Source organism: Debaryomyces fabryi, assembly GCF_001447935.2.
Source record: "Debaryomyces fabryi strain CBS 789 chromosome Unknown contig00120, whole genome shotgun sequence".
NCBI classification, from domain to species: domain Eukaryota; kingdom Fungi; phylum Ascomycota; class Pichiomycetes; order Serinales; family Debaryomycetaceae; genus Debaryomyces; species Debaryomyces fabryi.
This window is the reverse complement of record NW_015385546.1, coordinates 1-24,147: the sequence shown is the minus strand read 5'-3', so window position 1 is coordinate 24,147 and position 24,147 is coordinate 1. Positions and strand designations below refer to the sequence as shown.

Below are 24,147 nucleotides of genomic sequence, written 5' to 3'. Positions count from 1 at the left end.
AAGGAAAAAACTCAGGACCTAATTTGAATATACAAAATAGCATGGAGGAGATTTTGGCTAAAGCTGGTAGTCAAGCAGTTACGTTTGCAATTAGATCAGGTATTTCTTTGGCATCTGGATTTGCTATTAAAAGAGTAAGCAAGTTCTTAGATAAGATACCAGAAAACGAGAAGAGGAAAATCACTGTACTTAAGAACAAGATACAGACAAAAATAGATATCTTATCTATATCTATTGATTTAATAAAGTTAGCAAGTGCTAGAGGTAACACTTCGTTGGAAGCAACCAGTATTTATATTGATGAATTGACCAAAGAATTTGATGTATTCGATGAGACATTAGTGAAAATCACGAATGATCTCACGAATGTGAATGAAAAAGAATCCATAATGAGAGTTAATGTCTATATGAAAGAGTTGTTGGAAAAGATAGATGAAGCTATACCTTTGTTGAATTTGTCATTGAGCACTTGTGGGGTTAACTTAAACGGCAACTTACCTGATCATATTTCACCCGGAAGGTTATTACAAGCATCTGATTTAATAAACAAGTCAAATATCCAATTCAAACAAGAGCCTATACAAGTAGGGCCAAAATTTGATTTAGTGTTGTATTCAATTTTTTATAACCCTAGTAGGTTAAAATATATTGAGAAGAATGAACAAACAAGTGAATTGTCGAGTATATCTTGGAAAGAAGAGTTTGCAAGATGTCTGGGACGCATTATGAGAAATTTCGACAAAGAAAATGAATATACATATAGCTTAGAATTTGAAGAAGACTTTAACGATGGAAGATATCACGAAGACACGAAAGCACAAGTGAGAAAGTATAATATCAAACAATTGAGAAGGTTGTTCTTTAGTGCATCGGGGAAGCTACTTAGATTAGAAAGCAGGAGTTCTCCTGTTTTGATATTGAAGCTTATGGATGAGCAAGATAATGAGGAATGGATCGCATTAGGTGAAGTGAAATCCGGTGAATTTGACAGTGACGACGATGAAGAAGATGATGAAGATGATGATGAAGATGAATTCCATGATTCAAGGGACATTGCTGAAGAAGCTAAAAACACATCATTGTCGTTATTGGAGTACTTGGTACGGTTGAGTATTTTGCAGCAAAATGACCAAAAATCCATATTGGAAGTTCATGATGAAAGATTGTCATTATACTTAAGGGATGAAAATTCAAATTCAATTTATAATCCAATAGTCCCTGCAAGCAAAAGGCTGCAAATCAAACAAATATCTGATAATGAGAAAACCGAAGGCTTGCTTACTATGAACTCGAACATAAACAGGTTAGAGAATTTGAAAATTGATAAGTAATCATATGTATTTTACAGATTATATATGAGATAATAATAATATACTCATAATTGCCGTCATAATTGGCAGATAAATTTATAAAACAAGGTCGTAATTGTGGAAACTCTTATTTGTCAGTTTTGGAATTGTTATAATTCATAGGTAGCATTAGCTCCGTAAACATTGGATGAAGTTCAAGATCCATAGTCAGTTGATACTGACTACTCTTTTTATCCAATTGCGGATTTGTTTGAGGTATTTCTCTTTTTTCTTCTTGACTTAATGACTTGATGAACAGTCCATACTCGTCATCAAATAAACTATTCGAGGTGATATCATTACTGTCACCAGGGAATTCGAAGCCATTTGGCGGATATGCAGATGTTGGTTGAATATTCAGGTAATTCAAGTTTTCCATATTGACGTTCGGTCTACTTCCTGATGAAGAATTTGACGTAATTGAAAGGGAACTTTCTGGTCTCTTAGGTCGTATAGGTTGATAATGAGATATTCCATTATTTCCATTATCATTATCATTGACTAATTGTCCTGATAAATTCAGAGATGGATCGAGTTTGGCTCTGATATGATCAGGTATAGGAGACATCGGCTGGTCTTTACTTGTGCTGAAACTAGAATTACCGACCAAAGGGAATAAAGGAAACATATTATCCGCCAAGTCGGACCTTGGGGACACTTTATTGGCATTTTCCTTAATAGCAGCATCCGTGTTCGTATTCGTGTTGGTGGTGGTTTTGGTGTGCATCGACGAATCTCCTGGGAAAGCAGACGATTGTAATTCTACGGATCTAGACTTAGTGATGAATTTCGGCACATGAGAATTAGCACCATTATTAACTCCACTACTTGTGCCAGGAACCAGGGTCGCCGAAAAGCTATCTGATGACGGCGAAAACATGTCAAACAACCCATTTCCCATCTCAAACGGCCTTTCCGCATCCATTCCGCTTCCGCTGGGAGGCTCATAAGCCACCCCCGAGTCGCCCACGGCATCTTTATCCTTCCGTATGCTCAATTCTGACATGCTTTTTTGTAACTTCTTCTTGGTATCACTCTTCTTAGATGCATTACTCGAACAGGTGCAATGCGAATTCTTATGGCACTGGCACAGAGCAAGATGCATCCCAGGAGATTTCCCCTTCTTCCCACACGTACACACCGTATGCAAGTTCTTGTTCTTTCTCTGTTCCCTGCAATGCTGACATTGTGTCGCAGGTCTTCCCTTGGGTTTGATCATCGTCAATGGTTGATCGGTGTGAGTACATGTTGTGACCCTATGGCCTCTTATACAACGCTCGCAGGCATATTTGACTCCATTAATAAGAACCATGGCCAGAATCTTCCTCTCTGCGATATAAGCGCCTTTCTTGTTTATATTTGAGCTAACACCCCGATTTATGGCTCTGTCAAGTGGGTCTTATTAATGATTTTTGGCCATAATTAATTCTACACTAATGCTCTGTCGTGCGAAAACCAAATAATTATACTCGCGACATTCTGACCATCGAGACATTGTCGCGTATAATGTCGTGTCGTTCTGTCTCGCAACCTCCCCCCCTCAAGACTCATAGCATGTGAGTTCTTAGTTACTATAGTCCATCATATGATGTGTTCTTAGGGTAAATGTGGCCCTATTCTTGTAACACAGTAAAGAAACTCCCGTTCCTATTTCTCCAGCATCAAAAAAAAAAACTCATGGTCCTAAAGTCCCTTATCGCGTAGTCTATTACCCTATATGAATTACTTACTCCCTTTTACTCTTAGTACAATTATTTGCATCTAATTGGGCCAATTGAAATTATGTCGACTTCTCGCCAAAATTAAGTGACTACTTTCAAAACTTCTACAATATTATATTCCTACTCGCTCTTAGGTTTAGCTGTCATTACTGATATCTATAAAATACGTTCTATCTGAAAGAAGTTGACCCATTATAAATCTTTCGTCTCTCATTAGCTGGATATAACAAGAACAATACTGCTTGGGGTATGTTGTTATATGCAGTACGCTGGGACCAGGATTCGTTGCAATCTTGGGGAACTGGAATTTCCATGGATAGAAAAGAATCTGAAAAGGGACTAATAATAGACGCTAGAGACGGTATTAGACGGTAAAAATGATTGACTACGAAGAGGTTAAGAAACACAATACTAAGGAGGATTGCTGGGTTATAATCCACAATAAGGTGTACGATGTTAGCGATTTTGTTGATGAACATCCAGGGGGGTCAGCTATTATCTTAAAGTACGCAGGAAAGAATGCTACGAAGGCGTTTGATCCAATTCATCCGCCAGATACTTTAACCAAATATTTGGCACCAAAGTATCATTTGGGAGAGGTGAGCAAGCCGCCACCGGGTAAGAAGAAGGTTAAAGCTTCACCCCCGGCACAGGCTTCGGAGCAGGCGCAATCTCTGGCTGCAGCTTCGGAGGGTAAGCAAGTCGTAGACGAGTTTGATGTTGAATATGACGAACAGGATGACAAGGCGCCGATCCCTGTTCTGCAAAGTGTTCAGCAAAACTTGCAGCAAGCTGACGAAACGGGAGAAGAGGACGAGTACGATGATGACGATGATGAACCACCCACTGAAGAGGAGTTGAATAGACGCCAAATGGTCAAGAGAAAGCCAGATCTTGGACAGATATACAACTTGAATGACTTTGAATTCGTTGCCAGACACACAATGGAAAAAGTTGCGTGGGGTTACTATTCGTCCGGAAGTGACGATGAAATCACCCTTAGAGATAATCACTTGTCGTACCAGCGTATTCTCTTCAAGCCTAGGATTATGGTGGATGTTACTAACATCGATCTTTCGACCACAATGCTTGGCACAAAGACTTCTGTTCCATTTTACATTACTGCAACTGCATTGGGAAAGCTTGGTCACAAGGATGGGGAAAAGGTTCTTACAAGATCGGCTGCCAAACAGGATGTCATTCAGATGATTCCTACATTAGCATCTTGCTCATTTGATGAGATTGTAGATGAGGCGACAGACAAGCAAACCCAGTGGCTTCAGTTATACGTCAATTCTGACCGTGAAATCTGTCAGGGCATCGTCCAGCATGCAGAGAAACGAGGCATCAAGGGGTTATTTATTACAGTAGATGCACCACAATTAGGTAGAAGAGAAAAGGATATGAGACTGAAAAATGTGGAAGATTTGAGTCATGTTCAAGGTGAAGGTGACGACGCCGACCGGTCCCAGGGGGCTGCAAGAGCCATTTCATCCTTCATTGATACAGGTCTTAACTGGAAGGATATCAAATGGTTCAGGTCGATCACAAAGATGCCAATTATTTTGAAGGGTGTACAAACAGTCGAGGATTCTTTGTTAGCCGTCGAGCACGGTGTCGACGGTATCGTCTTATCAAACCACGGTGGTAGACAATTGGAATACTCCAAGCCCCCTATCGAATTATTAGCAGAATTGATGCCTATCTTGAGGAAACGTAACTTGCACAATAAGATGGAGGTTTACACCGACGGTGGTGTTCGTAGAGCCTCGGATATCTTGAAAGCCATTTGTCTTGGGGCCAAGGGTGTGGGTATTGGTAGACCCTTCCTCTACGCAATGTCTACATACGGAGATGAAGGTGTCGTGAAGGCTATCCAAATCTTGAAAGACGAAATGATCATGAACATGAGATTATTAGGAACTACTACAATAGATCAATTAAACGAGAATTACGTCGACACGAGAACTATTTCAAGATACGTTCCTGAAGATAAGTTATTTGGCAAGGTCTACGAGCCTTTGGTCTCTCCATCATTCAAAGATTCTAAGCTTTAGATATTTATATATGGATATTTGTTCTAGCATAGATTACATTCTACAATTTCAATACTGTATTTACGTCCGGTATATAATTTTTTATTCCCGAACGCGTTTCGTTGTTCAAATCAACGACAATAATTGACTTCAAAAGACTAAACACTTCTAAAACATATTGAATTAATTCATAAATTAACACTCTTCAGATCCATCAGGCGTATTCGAATACATACAATCACATTGATATCTGATTGAAACTTGGATTTATTTAATATTTTAATACCCATTCTACGCTGAATCGTTACGAGTGTTTTTTTTTTGAGTAGTAACAAATTTTTTTTAGTTTGTTGATTTATTCTAATTTCTTCTGTTGAATTCATCTCATAGGTGCAGATTAGCTTCTGTTATATCAGCGGAATATTTTTTATTTAAAAGCATAACATATTGAAACGTCAAACAAAAAATGGTTTTGTCATATGATGTTGGTACCCGTTGTTGGTATCCTGACGAAAAGCTCGGGTGGATAGGAGCTTCAGTTACGTCTAATAAGAAGAAGGATAATAATAAATATGTATTGGAATTAGTTTCGGACACTGATGAGTCTCAGACTTTCACTATAGAAACGGATGATTTAAATGACGATAATGACAAATTACCACCATTACGAAACCCACCTATTTTGGAAGCGGCCGAAGATTTGACCAGTTTGTCTTATTTGAATGAGCCAGCTGTTTTGCATGCCATCAAGCTTCGTTACTCGCAATTGAATATTTATACCTATTCTGGAATAGTCTTGATTGCGACAAACCCTTTTCAAAGAGTTGATCAGTTGTATTCGCAAGATATTATTCAAGCCTATGCGGGTAAAACAAGAGGTGAGTTAGATCCCCATTTGTTTGCAATTGCCGAAGATGCTTATAGATGCATGAAGATTGACGGTAAGAACCAAACCATTGTGGTAAGTGGTGAATCAGGTGCTGGTAAAACGGTTAGTGCAAAGTATATTATGAGGTACTTTGCCTCTGTCGAGGAAGATTCTGAATTAGTTTCAAATATTGGTACTGAACATAAATCTGATATGTCTGATGTCGAAAAGCAAATTTTAGCTACTAATCCAATTATGGAAGCATTCGGTAATGCTAAAACAACTAGAAATGATAATTCTTCAAGATTCGGTAAATATTTAGAAATTTTATTCGACAACACAACATCCATCATTGGTGCTAGGATTAGGACATATTTATTAGAAAGATCAAGATTGGTCTTTCAACCTAAGAGTGAAAGAAATTACCATATTTTTTATCAAATATTAGCCGGTATGAAAGATGACGATAAGGCCACTTTAGGTTTAACTAGCGCTGAAGATTATAAGTATACCAATCAAGGTGGCTTTCCTCGTATTGATGGAGTAGATGATGCCGAAGAGTTCCACATTACTAAAGATGCTTTATCATTGATTGGGGTTGGAGAAGAAAAGCAAATGGAAATTTATAAGATTTTAGCAGCCTTATTACATATTGGTAATATTGAAATTAGTGCTACTAGAAACGATGCTCATTTATCATCAGATGAACCAAATTTAGTTAAGGCATGTGAATTATTAGGAATCGATCCTATGAACTTCAGTAAATGGTGTGTTAAAAAGCAGATTACTACAAGATCAGAAAAGATTGTGAGTAACTTAAACCACAACCAAGCAATCGTGGCTAGAGATTCATTTGCTAAATATATTTATTCCGCATTGTTTGATTGGTTAGTCAATTACGTGAATACTGATTTATGTCCACCGGAAGTAAGTGAGAAAATTAAATCATTCATCGGTGTTTTAGATATCTACGGGTTTGAACATTTTGAGAAGAATTCGTTTGAACAATTCTGTATTAATTATGCCAATGAAAAATTGCAACAAGAATTTAATCAGCACGTTTTTAAGCTTGAGCAAGAAGAATATGTGAAAGAAGAAATTGAATGGTCATTCATTGATTTTGCAGACAATCAGCCATGTATTAATTTGATCGAAAATAAGTTAGGTATCTTATCTTTATTGGATGAAGAATCAAGATTACCTGCGGGTAATGATCAATCATGGATTGAAAAAATGTACCAAACACTCGATAAAGAACCTACTAATAAAGTTTTCAAAAAACCAAGATTTGGTCAAACCAAATTCATTGTCAGCCACTATGCTCTTGACGTTCAATATGATATTGATGGTTTCATTGAAAAGAATAGAGACACAGTTGGTGAAGGTCATTTGGATGTCATGAAGCAATCTTCTAATGAGATGTTACAATCTGTTCTTGAAATTATAGATAAGAACGCGAAGGCTTTAGAAGCTGCAAAGCCTGAAACTAACTCTAGAGTTAGATCTGTTGCAAGCAAAAAGCCAACTTTGGGTTCTATGTTCAAAAACTCTTTAATTGAATTAATGAAGACTATTGATTCAACTAATGTCCATTATATCAGATGTATTAAGCCAAACGAAGAGAAGAAAGCTTGGGAATTTGACTCATTAATGGTCTTATCTCAGTTGCGGGCTTGTGGTGTTTTAGAAACTATTAGAATTTCATGTGCTGGATTCCCTTCAAGATGGCCATACGTTGAATTCGCCGATAGATATCATATTTTAGTTCCTTCAAGTTTATGGATGGAAGTGATGAGTGGTGAAACAACACAGGAATCTGTCAGTGATTTATGTAATAAAATATTAGACACAAATATGGAAGATAAGAGTAAGTATCAATTGGGTAACACTAAAATTTTCTTCAAAGCTGGTATGTTAGCACATTTTGAAAAATTGAGATCTGATAAGTTATATCAATCAGCAGTTATGATCCAAAAGAATTTAAGGAGACGTTATCATCAAAACAACTATTCAAATATTAGACAATCACATATTAGTTTACAAGCTTTGGTACGTGGACATACAAAGAGATTGCAAATCAAGAAAGAAACTGAAGATAAAGCAGCCACTAAGATCCAAACTGCTATTAGAGGATTTAGGGCTAGAAAGCAATTAAAAGACACCCTCGCATCTATAATAGTATTACAGAAATCTATCAGAGGTTTACAAGGAAGAAGGAACTTCAAACGTGCAAGAACTGAAAGGTCAGCTATCACCTTGCAGAATGCTTGGAGAGGTCATACTGCTAGACGCGATTATAAGAAGACTATGAAGGCGGTAGTCTTACTCCAATCCTGTTTCAGAAGGAAATTGGCTATTGGTGAATTGAAGGAATTGAAGGTCAATGCTAAATCAGTCAATCACTTGAAAGAGGTGTCTTATAAGTTAGAAAACAAGGTTATTGAATTAACTCAATCTTTAACTTCCAAAATTCAAGACAATAAGAAATTGGTCAATGAAATTGCAGGGTTGAAGGTCTTGTTAGACCAATCAAGTAACGTACATGAAACCTTGAAAACTAGAGAACTTGAATTCAATGAAAAGTTTGACTCTCAAAATGTTGGACATCAACAGGAGATCGAAAACTTGAATAAGGAACTAGAATCTATTAAATCTGAATATACTTCAGCCGAACAAAAGATAGAACAATTAACAAAAGAACAAGCTGATTTAAGGCAAGAAGTACACCGCAATATTGAAGAGTTGAATCAAGCTAAGGATGCTCTTGTTAAACGTGATACAATTGAAGTTGACTTAAAATCTCATATTGAGCAATTGAAATCTGAAATCGCAAACTTGCAATCTCAACAACAGAAGGGCGTTATTTCTAATCCAAAATCAAGAAATGTCAGTAACAAACGTCATAGTAGTGCTTTAGCTTGGAACTCTCCAGCATCATTAGATCAGAATGGCAATAGACCTGTATCTGTAATTGCTGTATCAAATGATGAAGACGCTAATGTTGATGATATCAATGACGAATTGTTTAGATTATTAAGAGACTCAAGACAATTACATAGAGAAATCGTTGAAGGGTTATTAAAGGGTTTGAAAATTCCACCTGCTGGAGTTGCAGCCGATTTAACCAGAAAAGAAGTCTTATTCCCTGCGAGAATTATAATTATTATATTGTCTGATATGTGGAGACTTGGCTTAACTAAGGAAAGTGAAGAATTTTTAGGTGAAGTTTTGGCAGCTATCCAACAAATTGTATCGACCTTAAAGGATGATGAAGTCATTTCAAATGGCGCCTTTTGGTTATCAAACACGCATGAATTATATTCATTTGTTTCTTATGCTCAGCAGACAATTATTGCAAATGATACATTGTCTCATGAAATGAGCGAAGAAGAATTCGACGAATACTTGAAATTAGTAGCAGTCGTGAAAGAAGATTTTGAGTCACTTTCATATAACATTTACAATATGTGGATGAAAAAAATGGAAAAAGATTTAGAAAAGAAAGCAGTCTCTGCTGTGGTCTTATCTCAGTCTTTGCCAGGATTTATGGCACCAGAAAATTCTCCATTTTTGGCAAAGGTCTTCTCCCCAGGTGTGCAATATAAAATGGATGATATATTAAGCTTTTTCAATTCAGTATATTGGTCTATGAAGTCGTACTTCATTGAATATGAAGTTATGAATGAAGTCATAATCGAATTATTGAGGTTCGTTGATGCCTTATGTTTTAACGATTTGATCATGAGACGTAACTTCTTGTCTTGGAAGAGAGGTTTGCAATTAAATTATAATGTGACGAGATTAGAAGAATGGTGCAAGGGACATGAAATCCAAGAAGGTTCTGGATATTTAAATCACTTATTACAGGCAGCAAAATTGTTGCAATTACGTAAAAATACCCCCGATGATATTGAAATTATCTATGAAATCTGTTACGCCTTGAAACCAATCCAAATTCAAAAATTGATCTCGCAATACTATGTCGCCGATTATGAAACTCCTATAGCACCAAATGTTTTGCAGGCAGTTGCAGATAGAGTTAAAGCTAATGATGGTACAAATAATGACGATTTGTTCGAATTAGTGTCTACTGATGGACATTTCAATGATCCATTCAGGTCAGTAAACTTGAGACCATTTTCCAGAGTCGAAGCATACGTACCAGCATGGTTAAGCTTACCAGTAATAAGAAGAATTGTCGAATTAGTAGCTAAGAATGCTTCTGTCCAAGAATCAAGTAATCTCGATGAGAAGGAAGAAGAAATGAACGGATTTGAAAATGAAGTTCCTACAACAACCCAAGTGTAGTGTATAAAGTAGTTTTTATGTTGATGTGATATTAATATACAATGTTTATTATATAAATTATAGTGGTCAAGGGTATTATTTATTAGCTAGTTTATTGATTTCTTCTACGGTCTTCGTTTTCATCGTTAATGCATGAAGGCCTTTAGTTTTGAATTCATCATCCAAAATTTGATACACAATTCTATGTCTGGATGGCATGGACTTGCCAATAAATTCATCGCTTACAATTTCCATGGTGAAATGAGATTCTTTTTTATTGGTGGCGTTTCTTACACCCGCATGGTGGGCATGTTTAGCTGAATCATTAGAAACTTTCAATAAAGATGGCTTCAAGTTTTCAACAATCTTAGTTATCATCACACGTTCGATTGGACCATCGACCTCGGAAGGATATATTTGTCTCTTAATACTCGTTGACATAGCACGATTTAAACTTATATATTGCTTAAATACTGTATTTATAGAGCCTTTATACATTAGATCTATAATTGTGTCTTGAATGTGGTTTTTCAATTTTTTAATTTTTATCATTAGCTCGCATTTTATAGGTGCTTGACAGTATGATAAAATACGATGCAAGCTAACTACGATATTTTTTGATATTCATCCTTTGAATGGCAGTTGAATTGTCGTAGATAGTGCTTCTATATACATAAATAGATATATAGATAGTGGATTAATACAGGCGTTAATTAGATTCCACTAAAAGGGAGCTCTCCGAAAATTAACGAACATTTCTAACCACCTTGTTTTTGTTGGCTTCTCTTTTAGCTTGTCTCTTACTCTTTTGAGGAACTTCTTGTTCTTCTGGCTTTTTTTCGGCTTTGCTGCTTCCCTTGAAACCCTTAACTAAACCTACAACTTTGAAAATAGCAAAGCCTGGAATAATAGCGTACAACCACCACACTTTATTGGTACCCAATACAATCATCAATGCATCAATAATCCATGTAATATACATAGTATCAAACATGTATTCGTACAACCCTTCATGCTTAACATCTTCGCCAGCCTTGATCAATTTTCTTTGACCTGATAATTTATCTTCAGCATATACTGGTCTTGCTGATTGTTCTATAATAAACTGACATAAGAAAGCAGGACAAGAAAATATCAGGTATGGAATCAATGATTTTGGTCTTTTGAAAACCACCAATATCGCTATTACAATTAAATTTAATACCACTGCAATTAAATGGGTTTGATTAAGTATTTCAGTATTGGCAGCCGCTAACTTTTTAATACTTTGTGAAGCCATTTTTGTAAATATTCACTTATTAAATTTGTCCTGATTATAAGAATGATTTCTATTCAATGCCGTAGAATATATTTAAGGACTCAATAGTAGTTAACAAATTCACATATTATTTCTCAAGAAAAAAAATTTAAACGAGCATTCATATTCTAACCAAAATTGAAGGCACAAACTCGCCAGAACAGTCATGAAATTAACTCGAATATCAGTGACGAAGAGTATTGGAAGGGTCTCTATATCTTGTAAGTTGCATGGATCTAATTTATAAAATTTGAAATAAGTAACTTCTTAAAATTATTACAGAAATTTAGGTTTTTTGTACATATTAGCACATTTGCTGCAAAATCATGTAATCGAGTGTGGTAAAGGTAACCCAGAATGGCATTCCTATAAAACATTTGGCAATATGATGAGCACTGTGAACCTACACTCAGTTTAAGCAATTATTTATATTATAAATTAAGTTTATAAAATCATCGAAGTGATTAATCATACATACTAAATAAATAGTCAAAGGTGAAATTGTAAGTACTTAATTGGATTTCTTCGTTGAAGCAATGGCTGGCAATTGAATTGGATCAGTAAGCTTTTGTATTAAGCCCTTCAATCTTATGTTGTAGTACTCGTTTAGCGAAGCAGGCAATTTACCACTTAAAAGAACTTGATTGATTTTCATATCCCATTGGCTCACAATTTCTTGAGTGTATCTGTTTGAGATATATCTCAATTTTAAGAATACAACTATTGCTGCGAATACCGAGGTGTTCACGATAACGAAGAGTGGAATCCTAAAGATTTGCACAAACATGAGTGGAATGGTAAAAATAAACCCACTGAGTAACAAAAATTCGGCATTAGCAGCCATTAACAATGCCTGCTGATTGTAAGTCGTAGTGAAGTGGTTGATTTTCGCATTCAAGTTCTCTTGCTGTACTTTATTGAATGGCATTGATCCCAATAAGTTAGTCTGAAAGTACGTCAACACATGGAAAACCGAGAAAATGGTAAAAGAATATAACCCACCAGCAACACCACCAATCGTTCCACTGCTCAAGAGAAATACTAATGCAAGCAAAAAGTATTGAACATTATCGTCTCTGATCATCCTGGCCCTCAAGTCCCGATCACGCACCACCTGACCAAGACCAGTTTTCTTGAAATGAATCTGTTTGATTACTATTCCATACGTAAACAACACCGCAACCAATGCACAGTTATAGAACTTGGCTGTCCGGCTAAAAAAAGAGCTGATCATGTTCAAAATGAAGAAAATAATCTCCAATGCATGTCCCACGAACCAGTAGAATTGCTTCGACAGTGCTAACGTTGCAATTGTTTGTCCAAATGACTTGGTCTGTACTTTATTTTGTTTTTCTGCCATTACGTTAAAGAGCCCCCGATCTAGTCTATATTATTGCAATCCTTTAGGCGTATTCTTCCTCTACATTTCATCCTATTGTTAATATGGTGGGTTTTTCACCGCAATCAAAGATAACCATATTTTACAGGTTACGTAAACATTGCCATTGAAAGTTTTACAGGTTGATCCACGACTACAAAAGGGTCATGAAACGAAGGATTCGGGTGTTCTTAAATGCTTGCCAGTAGTATAAAAACCCAGTATTTCTAGTCAATTAGCAGAGATAAACACTAAAAACCACCTATCATGGATTTCTGCTTCTTTCTCATCGGGTGTATGTCCAAAATGAACTTCAAACCCTCGAATTTGGGATGAACTTGCAACTTTACAATACTAACAGCAAACTCTAGTCAAAGAATTCAACAAGCCATTACCGGACATTGGCAATATTAGCTGTTACTGTGGAAATTGCCATAATCAATCGGCAAATGCTATTAGAACCATCAATTGTGTAACCTTATTTTTTATTCCAGTGTTACCGTTCTACTATTCGAAACGGCTAAAATGCTCTATTTGTGGTGCGTCGGGAGATATGGATAAGGCCACCATGAAAAAAATGAAACAGGGTCAGGCGGTTGCTATCGGATAGATGTTGCATGGTTTGCTGTAGCTTAGGATGGTTTAGCTTTTCTCTGGTTAGGAAATTGTTACTCTATTTATTTATTATACACGAATATACATGAAAACGTCGTTTAATCATACTATTGGCATATTAACGCTTATTATATATTCTCCAATAAAAAGTTTAAAGTTCGGCCAGCCCAACCTTAAATATAGGTCAGTCTAATGTTTACGAAAGTAGTAATCTAGATCATGAACCAATGGTTCTGCTTGAACCTACTTAATACTATCCGTTTATGACCACCATGTTACCATACCAGGAAGTGCTTATTAATATTCTAATAACCTTATATGATTTCATGACCAGGTATTCGGGTTGATCAATATCATTATGGGCCGTATTGCTTGAGGTTCCAGGAAATATAAATAATACGCATATCGGCATTTGCCAAGTAGTGGGCCATTTTCATTAGTTTCTAATACGTGCAAGATGATTTCAATCGACAATTTACAACCTCGTGGCGGTAATCAAGCTGTATCGGTTAATAGACCGAACCTAACTACGGATATTCACTTGACCAGCCATGGTTCCAGTTGGTTATGGGCTGTTTTCTCAATTTTCGCAACTTTGGCAGTGATTCATGCATTCTTCTTTAGTTTTACTAGCTCTAGAACCCACAGGCTTAAGAAGATATTATTTATTGTGCCATTATTTACTAATGCAATAATGGCATATTGTTACTTTACGTATGCTGCAAACTTGGGTTGGACTTCGACAAGAGTTGAATTCAACCATGTGCTGACAATCAGGAATCTCGGTGTGAGACAAGTATTTTATGTCAAATATATCGGATGGTTTTTGGCATGGCCTTTTGTTTTGTTTGCCATGGAAGTAGCTACTCATACATTGGAGTCAACAAATCTTGAAAATGGTGGTGAGACTATTACTGGCATTCTTTCGTTGCTTTCGGGGTTGATCGTTAAAACTTTCGCTACTGAAATTTACGTGTTGGGCTTATTGATTGGTATCTTAATTCCTTCGAGCTATAGATGGGGTTATTTTACATTTGCAGTATCTGCCCAATTGTTCGCCATGTCTTTGGTATTGGTTTCGATGTTTGCGGCTATGAAGTCTGTTAACACTAACAAGGTTGCAATCATGTTTATTGCGTTCGAATTAGTAGTATGGATCTTGTATCCAGTATGCTGGGGTCTCAGTGAAGGCGGTAATCGTATCCAGCCAGACTCTGAAGCAGTATTCTATGGTATACTTGATTTGATAACGTTTTCCTTTGTGCCTATAATATTAACTTGGATTAACGCCTCCGGAGTGGACGAAGATTTCTTCCATAAGGCAATGCACTTCAATTTACGTAGGAACTCAAGACACGAGAAGCCAGTAGAGGAAACACCAAGACACAGTGGTGATACTGCGGTTCCTCCTTCTAATTATGATCGGCCAGAGGTTGAGAATGACGTAGCTCCAGCAACTCGTCCTATGGAAGAAGAACAAGTTTGAGAATACTCGACGGCGGTACAGCAGTTGCGGCTGCATGTGGAATCTAGTTTAATTCAATTTTGCTTGATAATTTTATTGGTCTTATAATCTACCTGAACAATAACACCTAATACCTAATAATTAATACTAAATAATTTATATATCGTAATATGTCCACAATATATCTAACGTGATTATGCTAAGTTTTATATGTGACAAGAATGAGCGTCTAATAATGAAAAGCAATCGATTTGACTTCGAATTAAAATATGTTTTAAACCAAAAATACATTGTCTAGAAATTAATTATCCTCATAGTTGCATAACCAATCGTAACAGTAATAAAATAAACGATTACTGAACTTGGAACACCTCTTGAGATAAATGTACCAACAGTCAAATAAGGCTTACCAAATTCATCTGTCATGCAAATGGCAGTAACATTAGGAAATCCTGACGTAGGTAAACCCATGGCTGCGGAACATAATAAAGCACTTGCCATAATTAATAACCTTGGATGTGGCTCGGGTAAGTCATTACCTATTTCTGAAACTAAAGGAATTATAATTAACGCAGCCACTGTATGAGAAACAAAAGTAGCCATGGTCAAGATCAAAATACCAAACGTTAATGTTACACCAAATAATGAAAAATCTTCAACTTGTTTCTTTATCGTCACAGCTATGGTTGCTAGAAGGCCTGAAGATGCAACCGCCTTACCTAAAGCAGTCCCACCCATCGCTAATACAACTATATTCCATGGGTAATTATTAAAATCTTCGGTTGTTAATAATCCAGGTCCAAAGAACAATATTAATGGAATTAAGGCTATTATCCCCATCTCACCGAATATGCCTTCCAATTTTGATGCAATACACCATAAAAATATAGTAAACATCGTAACACCTATGATGTACCATTGAATACCAGTGAATTTATCATCAATAGTTCTGATACTCACCAATTGCGTATTCTTTGAATTACAATTAAATGTAAGTAATAAAAATACCCACACGGCGAAAAGGGAAATAATACATATTGGTAATGCAATAACGAACCATTGTCCCCATGATGGCTGAGGCTCCATTGAGCCAATTGCAATCATATTTTGAGGGGAAGCAATTGGTGAAGCCATTCCACCAATATTTGAAGCTAATGCAATTCCCAAAATCAATGCATTTATAAATTGAGATCCTTTAGGTAACGTACGTAAAATAGGTTGAATTAACGAGAAACATAACACAGGAGCTGCAACGTTAGATACCCACATTGATGCAAATAAGGCAACACCCATAATTGTCAATAAAACAACAGACGGGTTCGTACCAGCCTTTGATAAAATCCAGGTCGAAATTACTTTGGCGATATGATATTTTGATAAGGCTGCTGCTAAAGTAAAACCCCCTAATAATAATAAGATAACTGAGTTCCACATTGTCGACAAAATAAATTTAGATGAAGATACTGAATCCATTAATGAACCATCATCGTTCTTCAATACTTGCAATACCACAATTAAGATAGGTATTAAAAGTGATGTTACAAACAAAGGAATAGTTTCAGTTGCCCAGAGTAACGAAGCACATATCAATAATGCAAAACAATTCTTCTGTTGTGAGTCATCAAATGGAGAAAAATTCAATAAAACCAAAGTTATTGATACGATTAGTATCAATTTTGCAATCATAGGATTCTTGAACGAAATATTAAAACTAGATGATATATGACCAGTAGACTTCTCATTTTTAGTATTTTCAGAATTTGATACTTTCGAGTTAGCAGCATATGTCTTTCTTTCTAAACCAATCATGTCTCTCCAGATAGTATTTCTTTCCCAAATAACATGCTCTCTTAAGTGAATTGATAACTCTGATTTGGCAGCCTCTAAATCATTTCCATGATTACATATCAATGCATATAACTTAATTAACGAATTAATGTTATCCTCGACTTTTGCAATAGTAGTGTCTTGGAATATATATGTTCTTTGAGGCAAATCATTTAAGTAACCATCCTTTAAATTGGTGTTTAAGGATTTGTCAAATTTCTTTAATGCTTTCTTAAACCCTGTTTGATTCAATTCTATATAAGACTTCAATTCGGATAAAGTTGTAAATAATCCAATAATTCTTTTCCTTAAAATAACCCTATTTTCAGAAAGGATGAGTAATTGAGGTGGTAAATTGGAGGTATAATTGTTCAAATTATTCCAAACGTCTGGAGTCTTTGGTGATTTCAAATAATGATCAATGGATTTTGTATGCTTTAACGGTCCATTCTTCAGACGGCCTCTTTCTTCTTCTGATTCCTCGTCGTCATTTTCATCTTCCTCCTGAGCTTCACGATCAGTATCGGTCTGGTAATGCTCAAATGAGGTGTCCGAAGGCGCAACACCTCCACCTCCACCCCCGCTACCATTCAGCTTCTTCCGATTTAGCGAAAAGCTTCCAAAGGCCCCAGGCTTGCTAAAATTAACTCCATCAAGTTCTGCTTCGAAGTTTTCAATATCAACGATTAATTCCTCGATACCTTTAAAAATAAATGACTCTTGGACCTGATAAAAGTCATCCACCTTCGTCAATTCTGCATCTAGAGCTGCTAAAAATACCGTGGAAGGATCCTGGTCTGCACGGCTTTCGTTGGTAATAAGATGAGCTGACTCCAAGTCGCTCCTTTCAGGTTTTAAACTATCTCTTTGAAGCGAGTAGATTAACTTCTTTAAGGTCGTATATGCTATATACTTTGAAGACCATTCTGGAACAGCGTTGAACTGTAATGAATGTGAAAACTTCATTGTATCTGATGTTTGTCCTTATCTATTCGTAAGATTATGGACAATTCCAATCAGTTTCGTAGGGCATGTCGAAATCTGGTTCTTGCACGTCTTATCTTTTTTTTTGGTGCAAAGATTGGGTTGAGTGTAATCATATCATATCCAAGAAAGACCATATGATTTGATAATAGAGCATTGGCATCAAGGGTATGGTGCAACATAGTTGGGTAGCTTCTCGTATATACTGGTTACCTTTCAAAGCAATATAATTCGTCAGCTTGTATAATTCTCTAGAACAACATAATTGCAAATGCAACTATTCAATTATTAAATAAGCAGAAACTTTATGGAATCTACATTTTCAATCCACACTATTTCTTTACTTTTGTTACTAGTGGTGTTCTAATGTCACTATAAAATTCAATATAGGAGAACATCCCGCTGTATAAAAGGCCGAAGAAATAAGCGATTGCTTTAAAATCGCAAGCAATCAATGTAATTTGGGCAAGACAATAAGTAGAAGATCGATGTTTCTTCACTAAATCATTGTTTCAACCCGTATTAAACTTTTATTTGCCGTTGACGTAAATCTTGGAGGCGTGGCTTTTTGTGTTTAGCGAACTTTGCGGGGGAATTCGGAAAGCGAGATAAAAATCGATATTAATAAGATATACTCGAAAACAACTTTCATTTTATGTCTTTATTAGAGCAGTTGCGTTGTTTGATAGTTAATAAGGATATAGCAGTTGCACCGATACCAGTAGGAAATAGAAATACTGATTTTGTGAGAAATTTCATATTTTCTAGGACGTCAGAGCAACAAAGAAATTTGATCATCAGTGGAATTTTAGTTGGCTTAAGTTTTTATATTTTATTGCCATCCATTAGCATTCCATTTTTACCAGATAATAAACAAAAAATGTTTAGCAAAAGACCGGATAAGTATACTACTGGATTGATCAATCTAAGAAATGATTGTTTTGCCAACTCGTCGTTACAGGCGTATCTGGCATTACCGAAGCTAACCGAGTATTTAAATGAATTCATTACTGCTTTCCATCAACTCAAAAAGCTTATGGAAGCGAATGGGATTAATTCAGAACTCCAAATTAACTCACATGACGAGTCGAAAGGAAGCTCCAAATTCAAGGCAAATAATTCCAAGTTTGAAATACCGTTACATTATGCGTTAAGCAAAATGATGAAGAGCTTACAGGAGACTAGAATGTCATCCAGAACTATTTCAGTTTGGACATTCCTTCATGCTTTAGAGAATATATTCAATGCCAAGATTTCCAAATCACAACACGATGCACAGGAGTTAACTCAGTTGATCAACGAGACATTAGAGAATGAAAATGTCAAGATTTTAAAGAAATTGAAGCAGCTAAGAAGACAAATTTCAAACAACTCAAGCTTACTTAACGAATTAGACGCAATCCAATTGCCAGAATTCCCATTTAGTGGATTAATTTTGTCTCAAATGAAATGTCTCTCTTGTTCTTTTGTTTCGAAGCCAAATTTTTCCCCGTTTTTAATGTTGACTTTGAATGCTCCACAGAAGACTGCAACTGAATTGGAGACTATTATAGATGAAAACGAATCAGAATCTATTGAAGGCTATCAATGTTTGAAATGTCGCTTGATTAAGATTACAGAAAATGAAAATCATTTGAAGGAAATTGCGAAATCAAATAATAACGAGGAGGAAGAGAAGATTCTTAATACATTGTTTGATTTAAATAACGACGAGAAGTTGTGTATAAACGATGATCTTTCACCCGAATTAGAAGAATATATTAAATCATATAACAAGTATGGTTTAGATATTTCGAAGGTCACATCAACTGTATTTAGAAGACAGCAAATTTTAAAGCCCCCAAAGGTTTTTGGAATTCATTTATCTAGATCTAGCTTTAACGGAGTTGACGTAACTAGAAACCCATGTCGTGTTTCCTTTAAAGACCATTTGACTTTATCTATTGGTAAAGATTACCATGAGGAATTGAAACAATTTCAAAGTGCAGCCAATGAAGAATCAATATCGGAAGACGCGAACTTTAGCTCCAACGTTTTGACAAATGATATTGATGACATGGAAGACGAAGAATACCAAAGAGAAGATATTGATGAAAATGGCAACGAGGATGAAGAAAATGAGGAAACCTCTACGACTGATAACGGGGACAATACCACTTCTGATAATGAATTTGATGATGATGATGATTCAGATAACTCATCATTGACTTCAAATGAGACTTCGCATACGACTCCAACTATCAGAGGGAGTACAAAGTACAAACAATCTGATGCTGCATCAAGCTCAACCACATTGAGAACTCCGGAAACTTTGAATAATGCTCCTATTACTGAGGACCAAACAGATAAATTAAGAAAACATTTTAGAAGTTTTAAGTTTAATGACAATGACATTTACAAATATAAATTGAGAGCTCTTATTAAACATCAAGGATCACATAGTCAAGGCCATTATGAATGTTATAAAAGAAAACCATTGTATGTCAAGGATAAAGATGGTGTGATCTTTAAGTTATCTCCAGAAATAATGGATGATATTACTGGTGATATTACATGTGATGTCGCAGGAATATCAGCGCCTGATCCCACATTCAGAGATGAGGAACGCAATGCCTCATTAAATAATGTTAAGGAAGATAGTTCAAGTGAAACTGGTACTAGAAGAAAGAAGTTTTCTTTTTCTTTTAGCAATAATAGACGCGGTTCTGTGGCTTCCTCAGCATCCGACAATGCTGACCCAACTAGCAAAAGTTCTGATGAAACCCCTAACTTGAAAAACATCAATGAAGATGATTTTGAAGATTCTGGATCAGGTTTTCGTCGTAAGCTTTCAACGATGATGGGACGTCGACCATCAGTTTTCCAGGCTGATCCATCAAATGCTAATATCCAAGAAATTATTCATTCAGGTTTGAACACACCTGCTGAGTTATTGGTTGATGGACCAGAAGTGGATTATTTCTCTTCTTTTGGTGGAGGACCTCAAAAAACAATTCCTGAGGTGAAGGAGCAAAAGAAGGTAAAGATGAGAAAGATTCCATCGTTAATAAAGCATCCTTTTTGGAGAATAAGTGATTCCCAAATTACCGAAGTTTCAAGATCAACAGTTTTATGGGAAAATGCAAGTGTCTATATGCTTTATTATGAGAGAGTTGATAGAGGCCAAATTAAGGGTGATAAATAGTTACCCACTTTTTTACATATTTTACATAGTTGTTTTATAGATCTCAGAATAAATTGGCCCTTTTTTCGATGGTTCTCAATTTCAAATGTTTCTCAATTTCACAAAATACAATTCACTACTAGTAATTTAGATGAAGGTGTATACAGCTTTTGATATGATATAAGAAAATGAACAATAATCGTCTACTGAATAATAGATCATCCTCTAATTCGTTATTTCCACCGCCGAATTCGGCTCAAAGAGTTTCAAATAATCTTCCAGCTGGCCAAAGGCAGAAAGTAACATTAAAGCCAGGCCATTCACCACTAGATTGGGCACATCTTAATTCTAACACACCATTTCACATCTTAAGGGGTGTGTCACAACAAACACCACCTCCACAGTATGTTAGGATAACCAAGGATGAGTTACAAACACATAAAACAAAAGAAGATTGTTGGACTTGCATAAATGGGAAGGTGTTTAATATTACTCCTTATATAGATTTTCATCCTGGAGGTGTTAATGAAATTATGAAATGTGCTGGAAGGGATGGCACAGCATTATTTAACAAATATCACAGTTGGGTTAATGCTGATAGAATGTTAGAAAAGTGTCTTATAGGAATGCTAGTTAATAACTAACTACAACGTGTGCAAAGAGACATGCATATTAAGAGCTTAAAACCTCCTTTATACTTACTTATGTAATGTATTATAACTACTATTTATTTTTTCAATGTCCAAGTTCCGATACAACGTCACTTATTTATTTCAACTCTATGATTCAATGAATAACTCCAACATTACCTATTACTAAACAATTCATGTTCCAGTCATGTTCCTCTTTTGGTATCTCATCGACTAGTTGCTCTTCTAATCCGATTCCTATTAAATAAGGACATTTGTTAAACTTCTTGCGATATACATTCAAAAACTCGTCGTAAAAACCAGCTCCATGCCCAAGTCTTTTTTTCAGTTTTGTAAACGCTACTGCTGGAACTATAATCACATCAAGATCACCAGTTTCCATTATGTCCTTTCCACGAGTTGGCTCAAGCAAATTATATTTACCTTGTGGTTCTAATTGTAAGACATTTTCAAAACTTGAAATTTCAAGCATGGACAAGTAATTACGTTTTCTTCCGTCTAATGGCTCAACATTACATTTTGGTAAATATAAAGATTTTTTCATATCAAAGCAATACCTTATAATATCCATAGTTTGGGCTTCCAGGTTGGGCATATTCATGTAAACCGCTATCTTTTTAGCATCTTTGAATTGTGGAACTTGAAATAATGAATTTGAAATACCAATTGACTGCAGATTAATCGAATCGGCAGTTAATTCACCTAATTTCTTTTTTAGTGCTGTACGGAGTTGTTTTTTGGCATTCTTAACAAGTGTTTCTTTAGACATATTATATTCTTGATGTTAGGCACTTTTCTTATACTTTTAGTGTACGCTCACTTAAATTGTGTCATTCAATATAAAGATAAAAAATTATGTACTATGTACGAAAAACGGGCTAAAATAATTAGATTTGCAATAACCTATTGTATGCAATGCTATTCGCTTACGGCTATAACCTTTTCATCAAATCTAACAGATTTTCTTCTTTCGCCGTCATGATGACTAGGAATTTCTAATTCAATCTCTTCGTCACCAATTTCCTTTTTGGTGTCGATTAACATTTCTCTTATTCCTTTGCTCTCCTTAGCAGCTGGTGTAGAACTTGATTTTCTTCTCTGCTGACATTTCAAATCGTCTTTACATTTCTGACATCCACACTTGAATCCCCAATTGACTCGCAATTCCCTTTGCCTCTGTTGAACTGTATACGCTGGATTCACGTAGGTTGTAGTTAATTCTTCGCCAGCTCTTATATCCCTAGCAGCAAATACTTTTAACCCATCAGTCCTTACCGTAGTAGAAGTTTCAACACTAGTGTTTGGATCACAATTATGATTTAAATGGGACTGAGTGAGATAGATACATGAATCTAAATTATTGATATTATACGTACCCATCATGTACATGAATTCTTGATAAGTAATGTCTCCACTCTCTTCTGATTTAGGAAAGACATTTCTAAACATAGTATAACCTTCTTTCCATAACCTTTCTTGTTGTTCCTCAACAAACAAAGCCCCACCTTGCAAATTGTCGAATGCACCAGCTGAAGAATTTAAAGCCTTATACCTGACATCTTGAGATACCCTTGCCATCGCTTTAAATTGTTTTCCTTTTATGCCCGACTTGTCAGTAATGATGTTAGCATATATGATTGTGATTGCATACAATGCATTCCATTGTTCTTTTAAACAATAATCTTGCAACTCTAAAAATGCATTGGCATTTATCAATTTTTTCGAACCTCCACTTGGCTTTGGATTATATAGATTATGCTTCAACATTCCATGCAATTGAAAATCAATCTTCTTACAAGTTTGAGAACACCAATTCTCAGAACAAACATTACAATCTAATCCTTTCAAAACAGATATACCAGCATTACTGCTGGATTGTGTAAGCAATTTTCCACAGTAAGAACAAGCTTTTCCACCTTTTATAAGGTTCACATTTGCCAACGGAGGAATATAAAATAACTGGGTTTCTTCCCATATTAAATCTCCTTTCGCAATTTTATTCTTTGCGTACAACCCTTTACCTCTCTTAGCTGTCATTACAATGTGTACTTTTTCTGGTAGGTCAATATCAGGCGTGTCCAGTGACTTAATTTCGTTAACGTACGTAAATTGTTGGTTGGAGGCGTTGTTAGTCAATAAACCAAAACTTTTCAACAACGTTTTTACTCTCTTTTCAGATACAGACCAATTCTGGTGACGATCTTTTACCAAAGCATGCAATTTACTTATTCCCAACGTTTCAGTAGAAGGATCTTGCTTCCAAATTGCAATAACATCATCAACAATTTGCCTCTCATGGGGAACAATAGGTTCTTTTGACTCAGCTTTGTAGTCGTTGATGTCCACAACTTCTAACTTATTTGCTAAAGAAGCATTAGCATTAGATTCATTTTTCATTATATATTCGCTGTAATTGATTCCGTTTGATGATAAATGAAAATTTATTTCGATAAAGTAGCTCGAAGATCTCGAATCTGCAAGGCTCGCGCGATAAAAAAAAATGAAGG

General features: G+C 35.8%; 13 protein-coding genes across 13 annotated transcripts; 6 read left to right on the top strand and 7 right to left on the bottom strand.

The window, feature by feature from the left end:
* Positions 1–41: 41 nt before the first annotated feature.
* AC631_04451 (uncharacterized protein) lies at positions 42–1,331 on the top strand (the record flags this gene model as incomplete). Its single annotated transcript, XM_015613280.1, has 1 exon — positions 42–1,331. The coding sequence occupies one exon, from the start codon at positions 42–44 to the stop codon at positions 1,329–1,331; it is 1,290 nt and encodes a 429-aa protein (XP_015465899.1).
* A 106-nt stretch (positions 1,332–1,437) lies between these two features.
* On the bottom strand, positions 1,438–2,355 carry CUP2 (Cup2p; the record flags this gene model as incomplete). The annotated part of the gene is made up of 1 exon (XM_015613279.1): positions 1,438–2,355. The coding sequence occupies one exon, from the start codon at positions 2,353–2,355 to the stop codon at positions 1,438–1,440; it is 918 nt and encodes a 305-aa protein (XP_015465898.1).
* A 1,092-nt stretch (positions 2,356–3,447) lies between these two features.
* On the top strand, positions 3,448–5,127 carry CYB2 (Cyb2p; the record flags this gene model as incomplete). Its single annotated transcript, XM_015613278.1, has 1 exon — positions 3,448–5,127. The coding sequence occupies one exon, from the start codon at positions 3,448–3,450 to the stop codon at positions 5,125–5,127; it is 1,680 nt and encodes a 559-aa protein (XP_015465897.1).
* A 445-nt stretch (positions 5,128–5,572) lies between these two features.
* MYO2 (myosin 2) lies at positions 5,573–10,282 on the top strand (the record flags this gene model as incomplete). The annotated part of the gene is made up of 1 exon (XM_015613277.1): positions 5,573–10,282. One exon carries the CDS (start codon positions 5,573–5,575, stop codon positions 10,280–10,282), a length of 4,710 nt encoding a protein of 1,569 aa, XP_015465896.1.
* A 75-nt stretch (positions 10,283–10,357) lies between these two features.
* Positions 10,358–10,702, bottom strand: AC631_04447 (uncharacterized protein; the record flags this gene model as incomplete). The annotated part of the gene is made up of 1 exon (XM_015613276.1): positions 10,358–10,702. The coding sequence occupies one exon, from the start codon at positions 10,700–10,702 to the stop codon at positions 10,358–10,360; it is 345 nt and encodes a 114-aa protein (XP_015465895.1).
* Positions 10,703–11,006: 304 nt separating this feature from the next.
* AC631_04446 (uncharacterized protein) lies at positions 11,007–11,540 on the bottom strand (the record flags this gene model as incomplete). Its single annotated transcript, XM_015613275.1, has 1 exon — positions 11,007–11,540. The coding sequence occupies one exon, from the start codon at positions 11,538–11,540 to the stop codon at positions 11,007–11,009; it is 534 nt and encodes a 177-aa protein (XP_015465894.1).
* Positions 11,541–12,069: 529 nt separating this feature from the next.
* AC631_04445 (uncharacterized protein) lies at positions 12,070–12,918 on the bottom strand (the record flags this gene model as incomplete). The annotated part of the gene is made up of 1 exon (XM_015613274.1): positions 12,070–12,918. One exon carries the CDS (start codon positions 12,916–12,918, stop codon positions 12,070–12,072), a length of 849 nt encoding a protein of 282 aa, XP_015465893.1.
* Positions 12,919–14,008: 1,090 nt separating this feature from the next.
* On the top strand, positions 14,009–15,037 carry AC631_04444 (opsin family protein; the record flags this gene model as incomplete). Its single annotated transcript, XM_015613273.1, has 1 exon — positions 14,009–15,037. The coding sequence occupies one exon, from the start codon at positions 14,009–14,011 to the stop codon at positions 15,035–15,037; it is 1,029 nt and encodes a 342-aa protein (XP_015465892.1).
* A 273-nt stretch (positions 15,038–15,310) lies between these two features.
* PHO91 (Pho91p) lies at positions 15,311–17,809 on the bottom strand (the record flags this gene model as incomplete). The annotated part of the gene is made up of 1 exon (XM_015613272.1): positions 15,311–17,809. The coding sequence occupies one exon, from the start codon at positions 17,807–17,809 to the stop codon at positions 15,311–15,313; it is 2,499 nt and encodes an 832-aa protein (XP_015465891.1).
* Positions 17,810–18,482: 673 nt separating this feature from the next.
* Positions 18,483–21,011, top strand: AC631_04442 (putative ubiquitin-specific protease; the record flags this gene model as incomplete). Its single annotated transcript, XM_015613271.1, has 1 exon — positions 18,483–21,011. One exon carries the CDS (start codon positions 18,483–18,485, stop codon positions 21,009–21,011), a length of 2,529 nt encoding a protein of 842 aa, XP_015465890.1.
* Positions 21,012–21,178: 167 nt separating this feature from the next.
* Positions 21,179–21,634, top strand: AC631_04441 (uncharacterized protein; the record flags this gene model as incomplete). Its single annotated transcript, XM_015613270.1, has 1 exon — positions 21,179–21,634. The coding sequence occupies one exon, from the start codon at positions 21,179–21,181 to the stop codon at positions 21,632–21,634; it is 456 nt and encodes a 151-aa protein (XP_015465889.1).
* Positions 21,635–21,776: 142 nt separating this feature from the next.
* On the bottom strand, positions 21,777–22,409 carry AC631_04440 (5-formyltetrahydrofolate cyclo-ligase; the record flags this gene model as incomplete). The annotated part of the gene is made up of 1 exon (XM_015613269.1): positions 21,777–22,409. The coding sequence occupies one exon, from the start codon at positions 22,407–22,409 to the stop codon at positions 21,777–21,779; it is 633 nt and encodes a 210-aa protein (XP_015465888.1).
* Positions 22,410–22,558: 149 nt separating this feature from the next.
* On the bottom strand, positions 22,559–24,037 carry AC631_04439 (S-adenosylmethionine-dependent methyltransferase; the record flags this gene model as incomplete). Its single annotated transcript, XM_015613268.1, has 1 exon — positions 22,559–24,037. The coding sequence occupies one exon, from the start codon at positions 24,035–24,037 to the stop codon at positions 22,559–22,561; it is 1,479 nt and encodes a 492-aa protein (XP_015465887.1).
* Between the last annotated feature and the right edge of the window lie 110 nt (positions 24,038–24,147).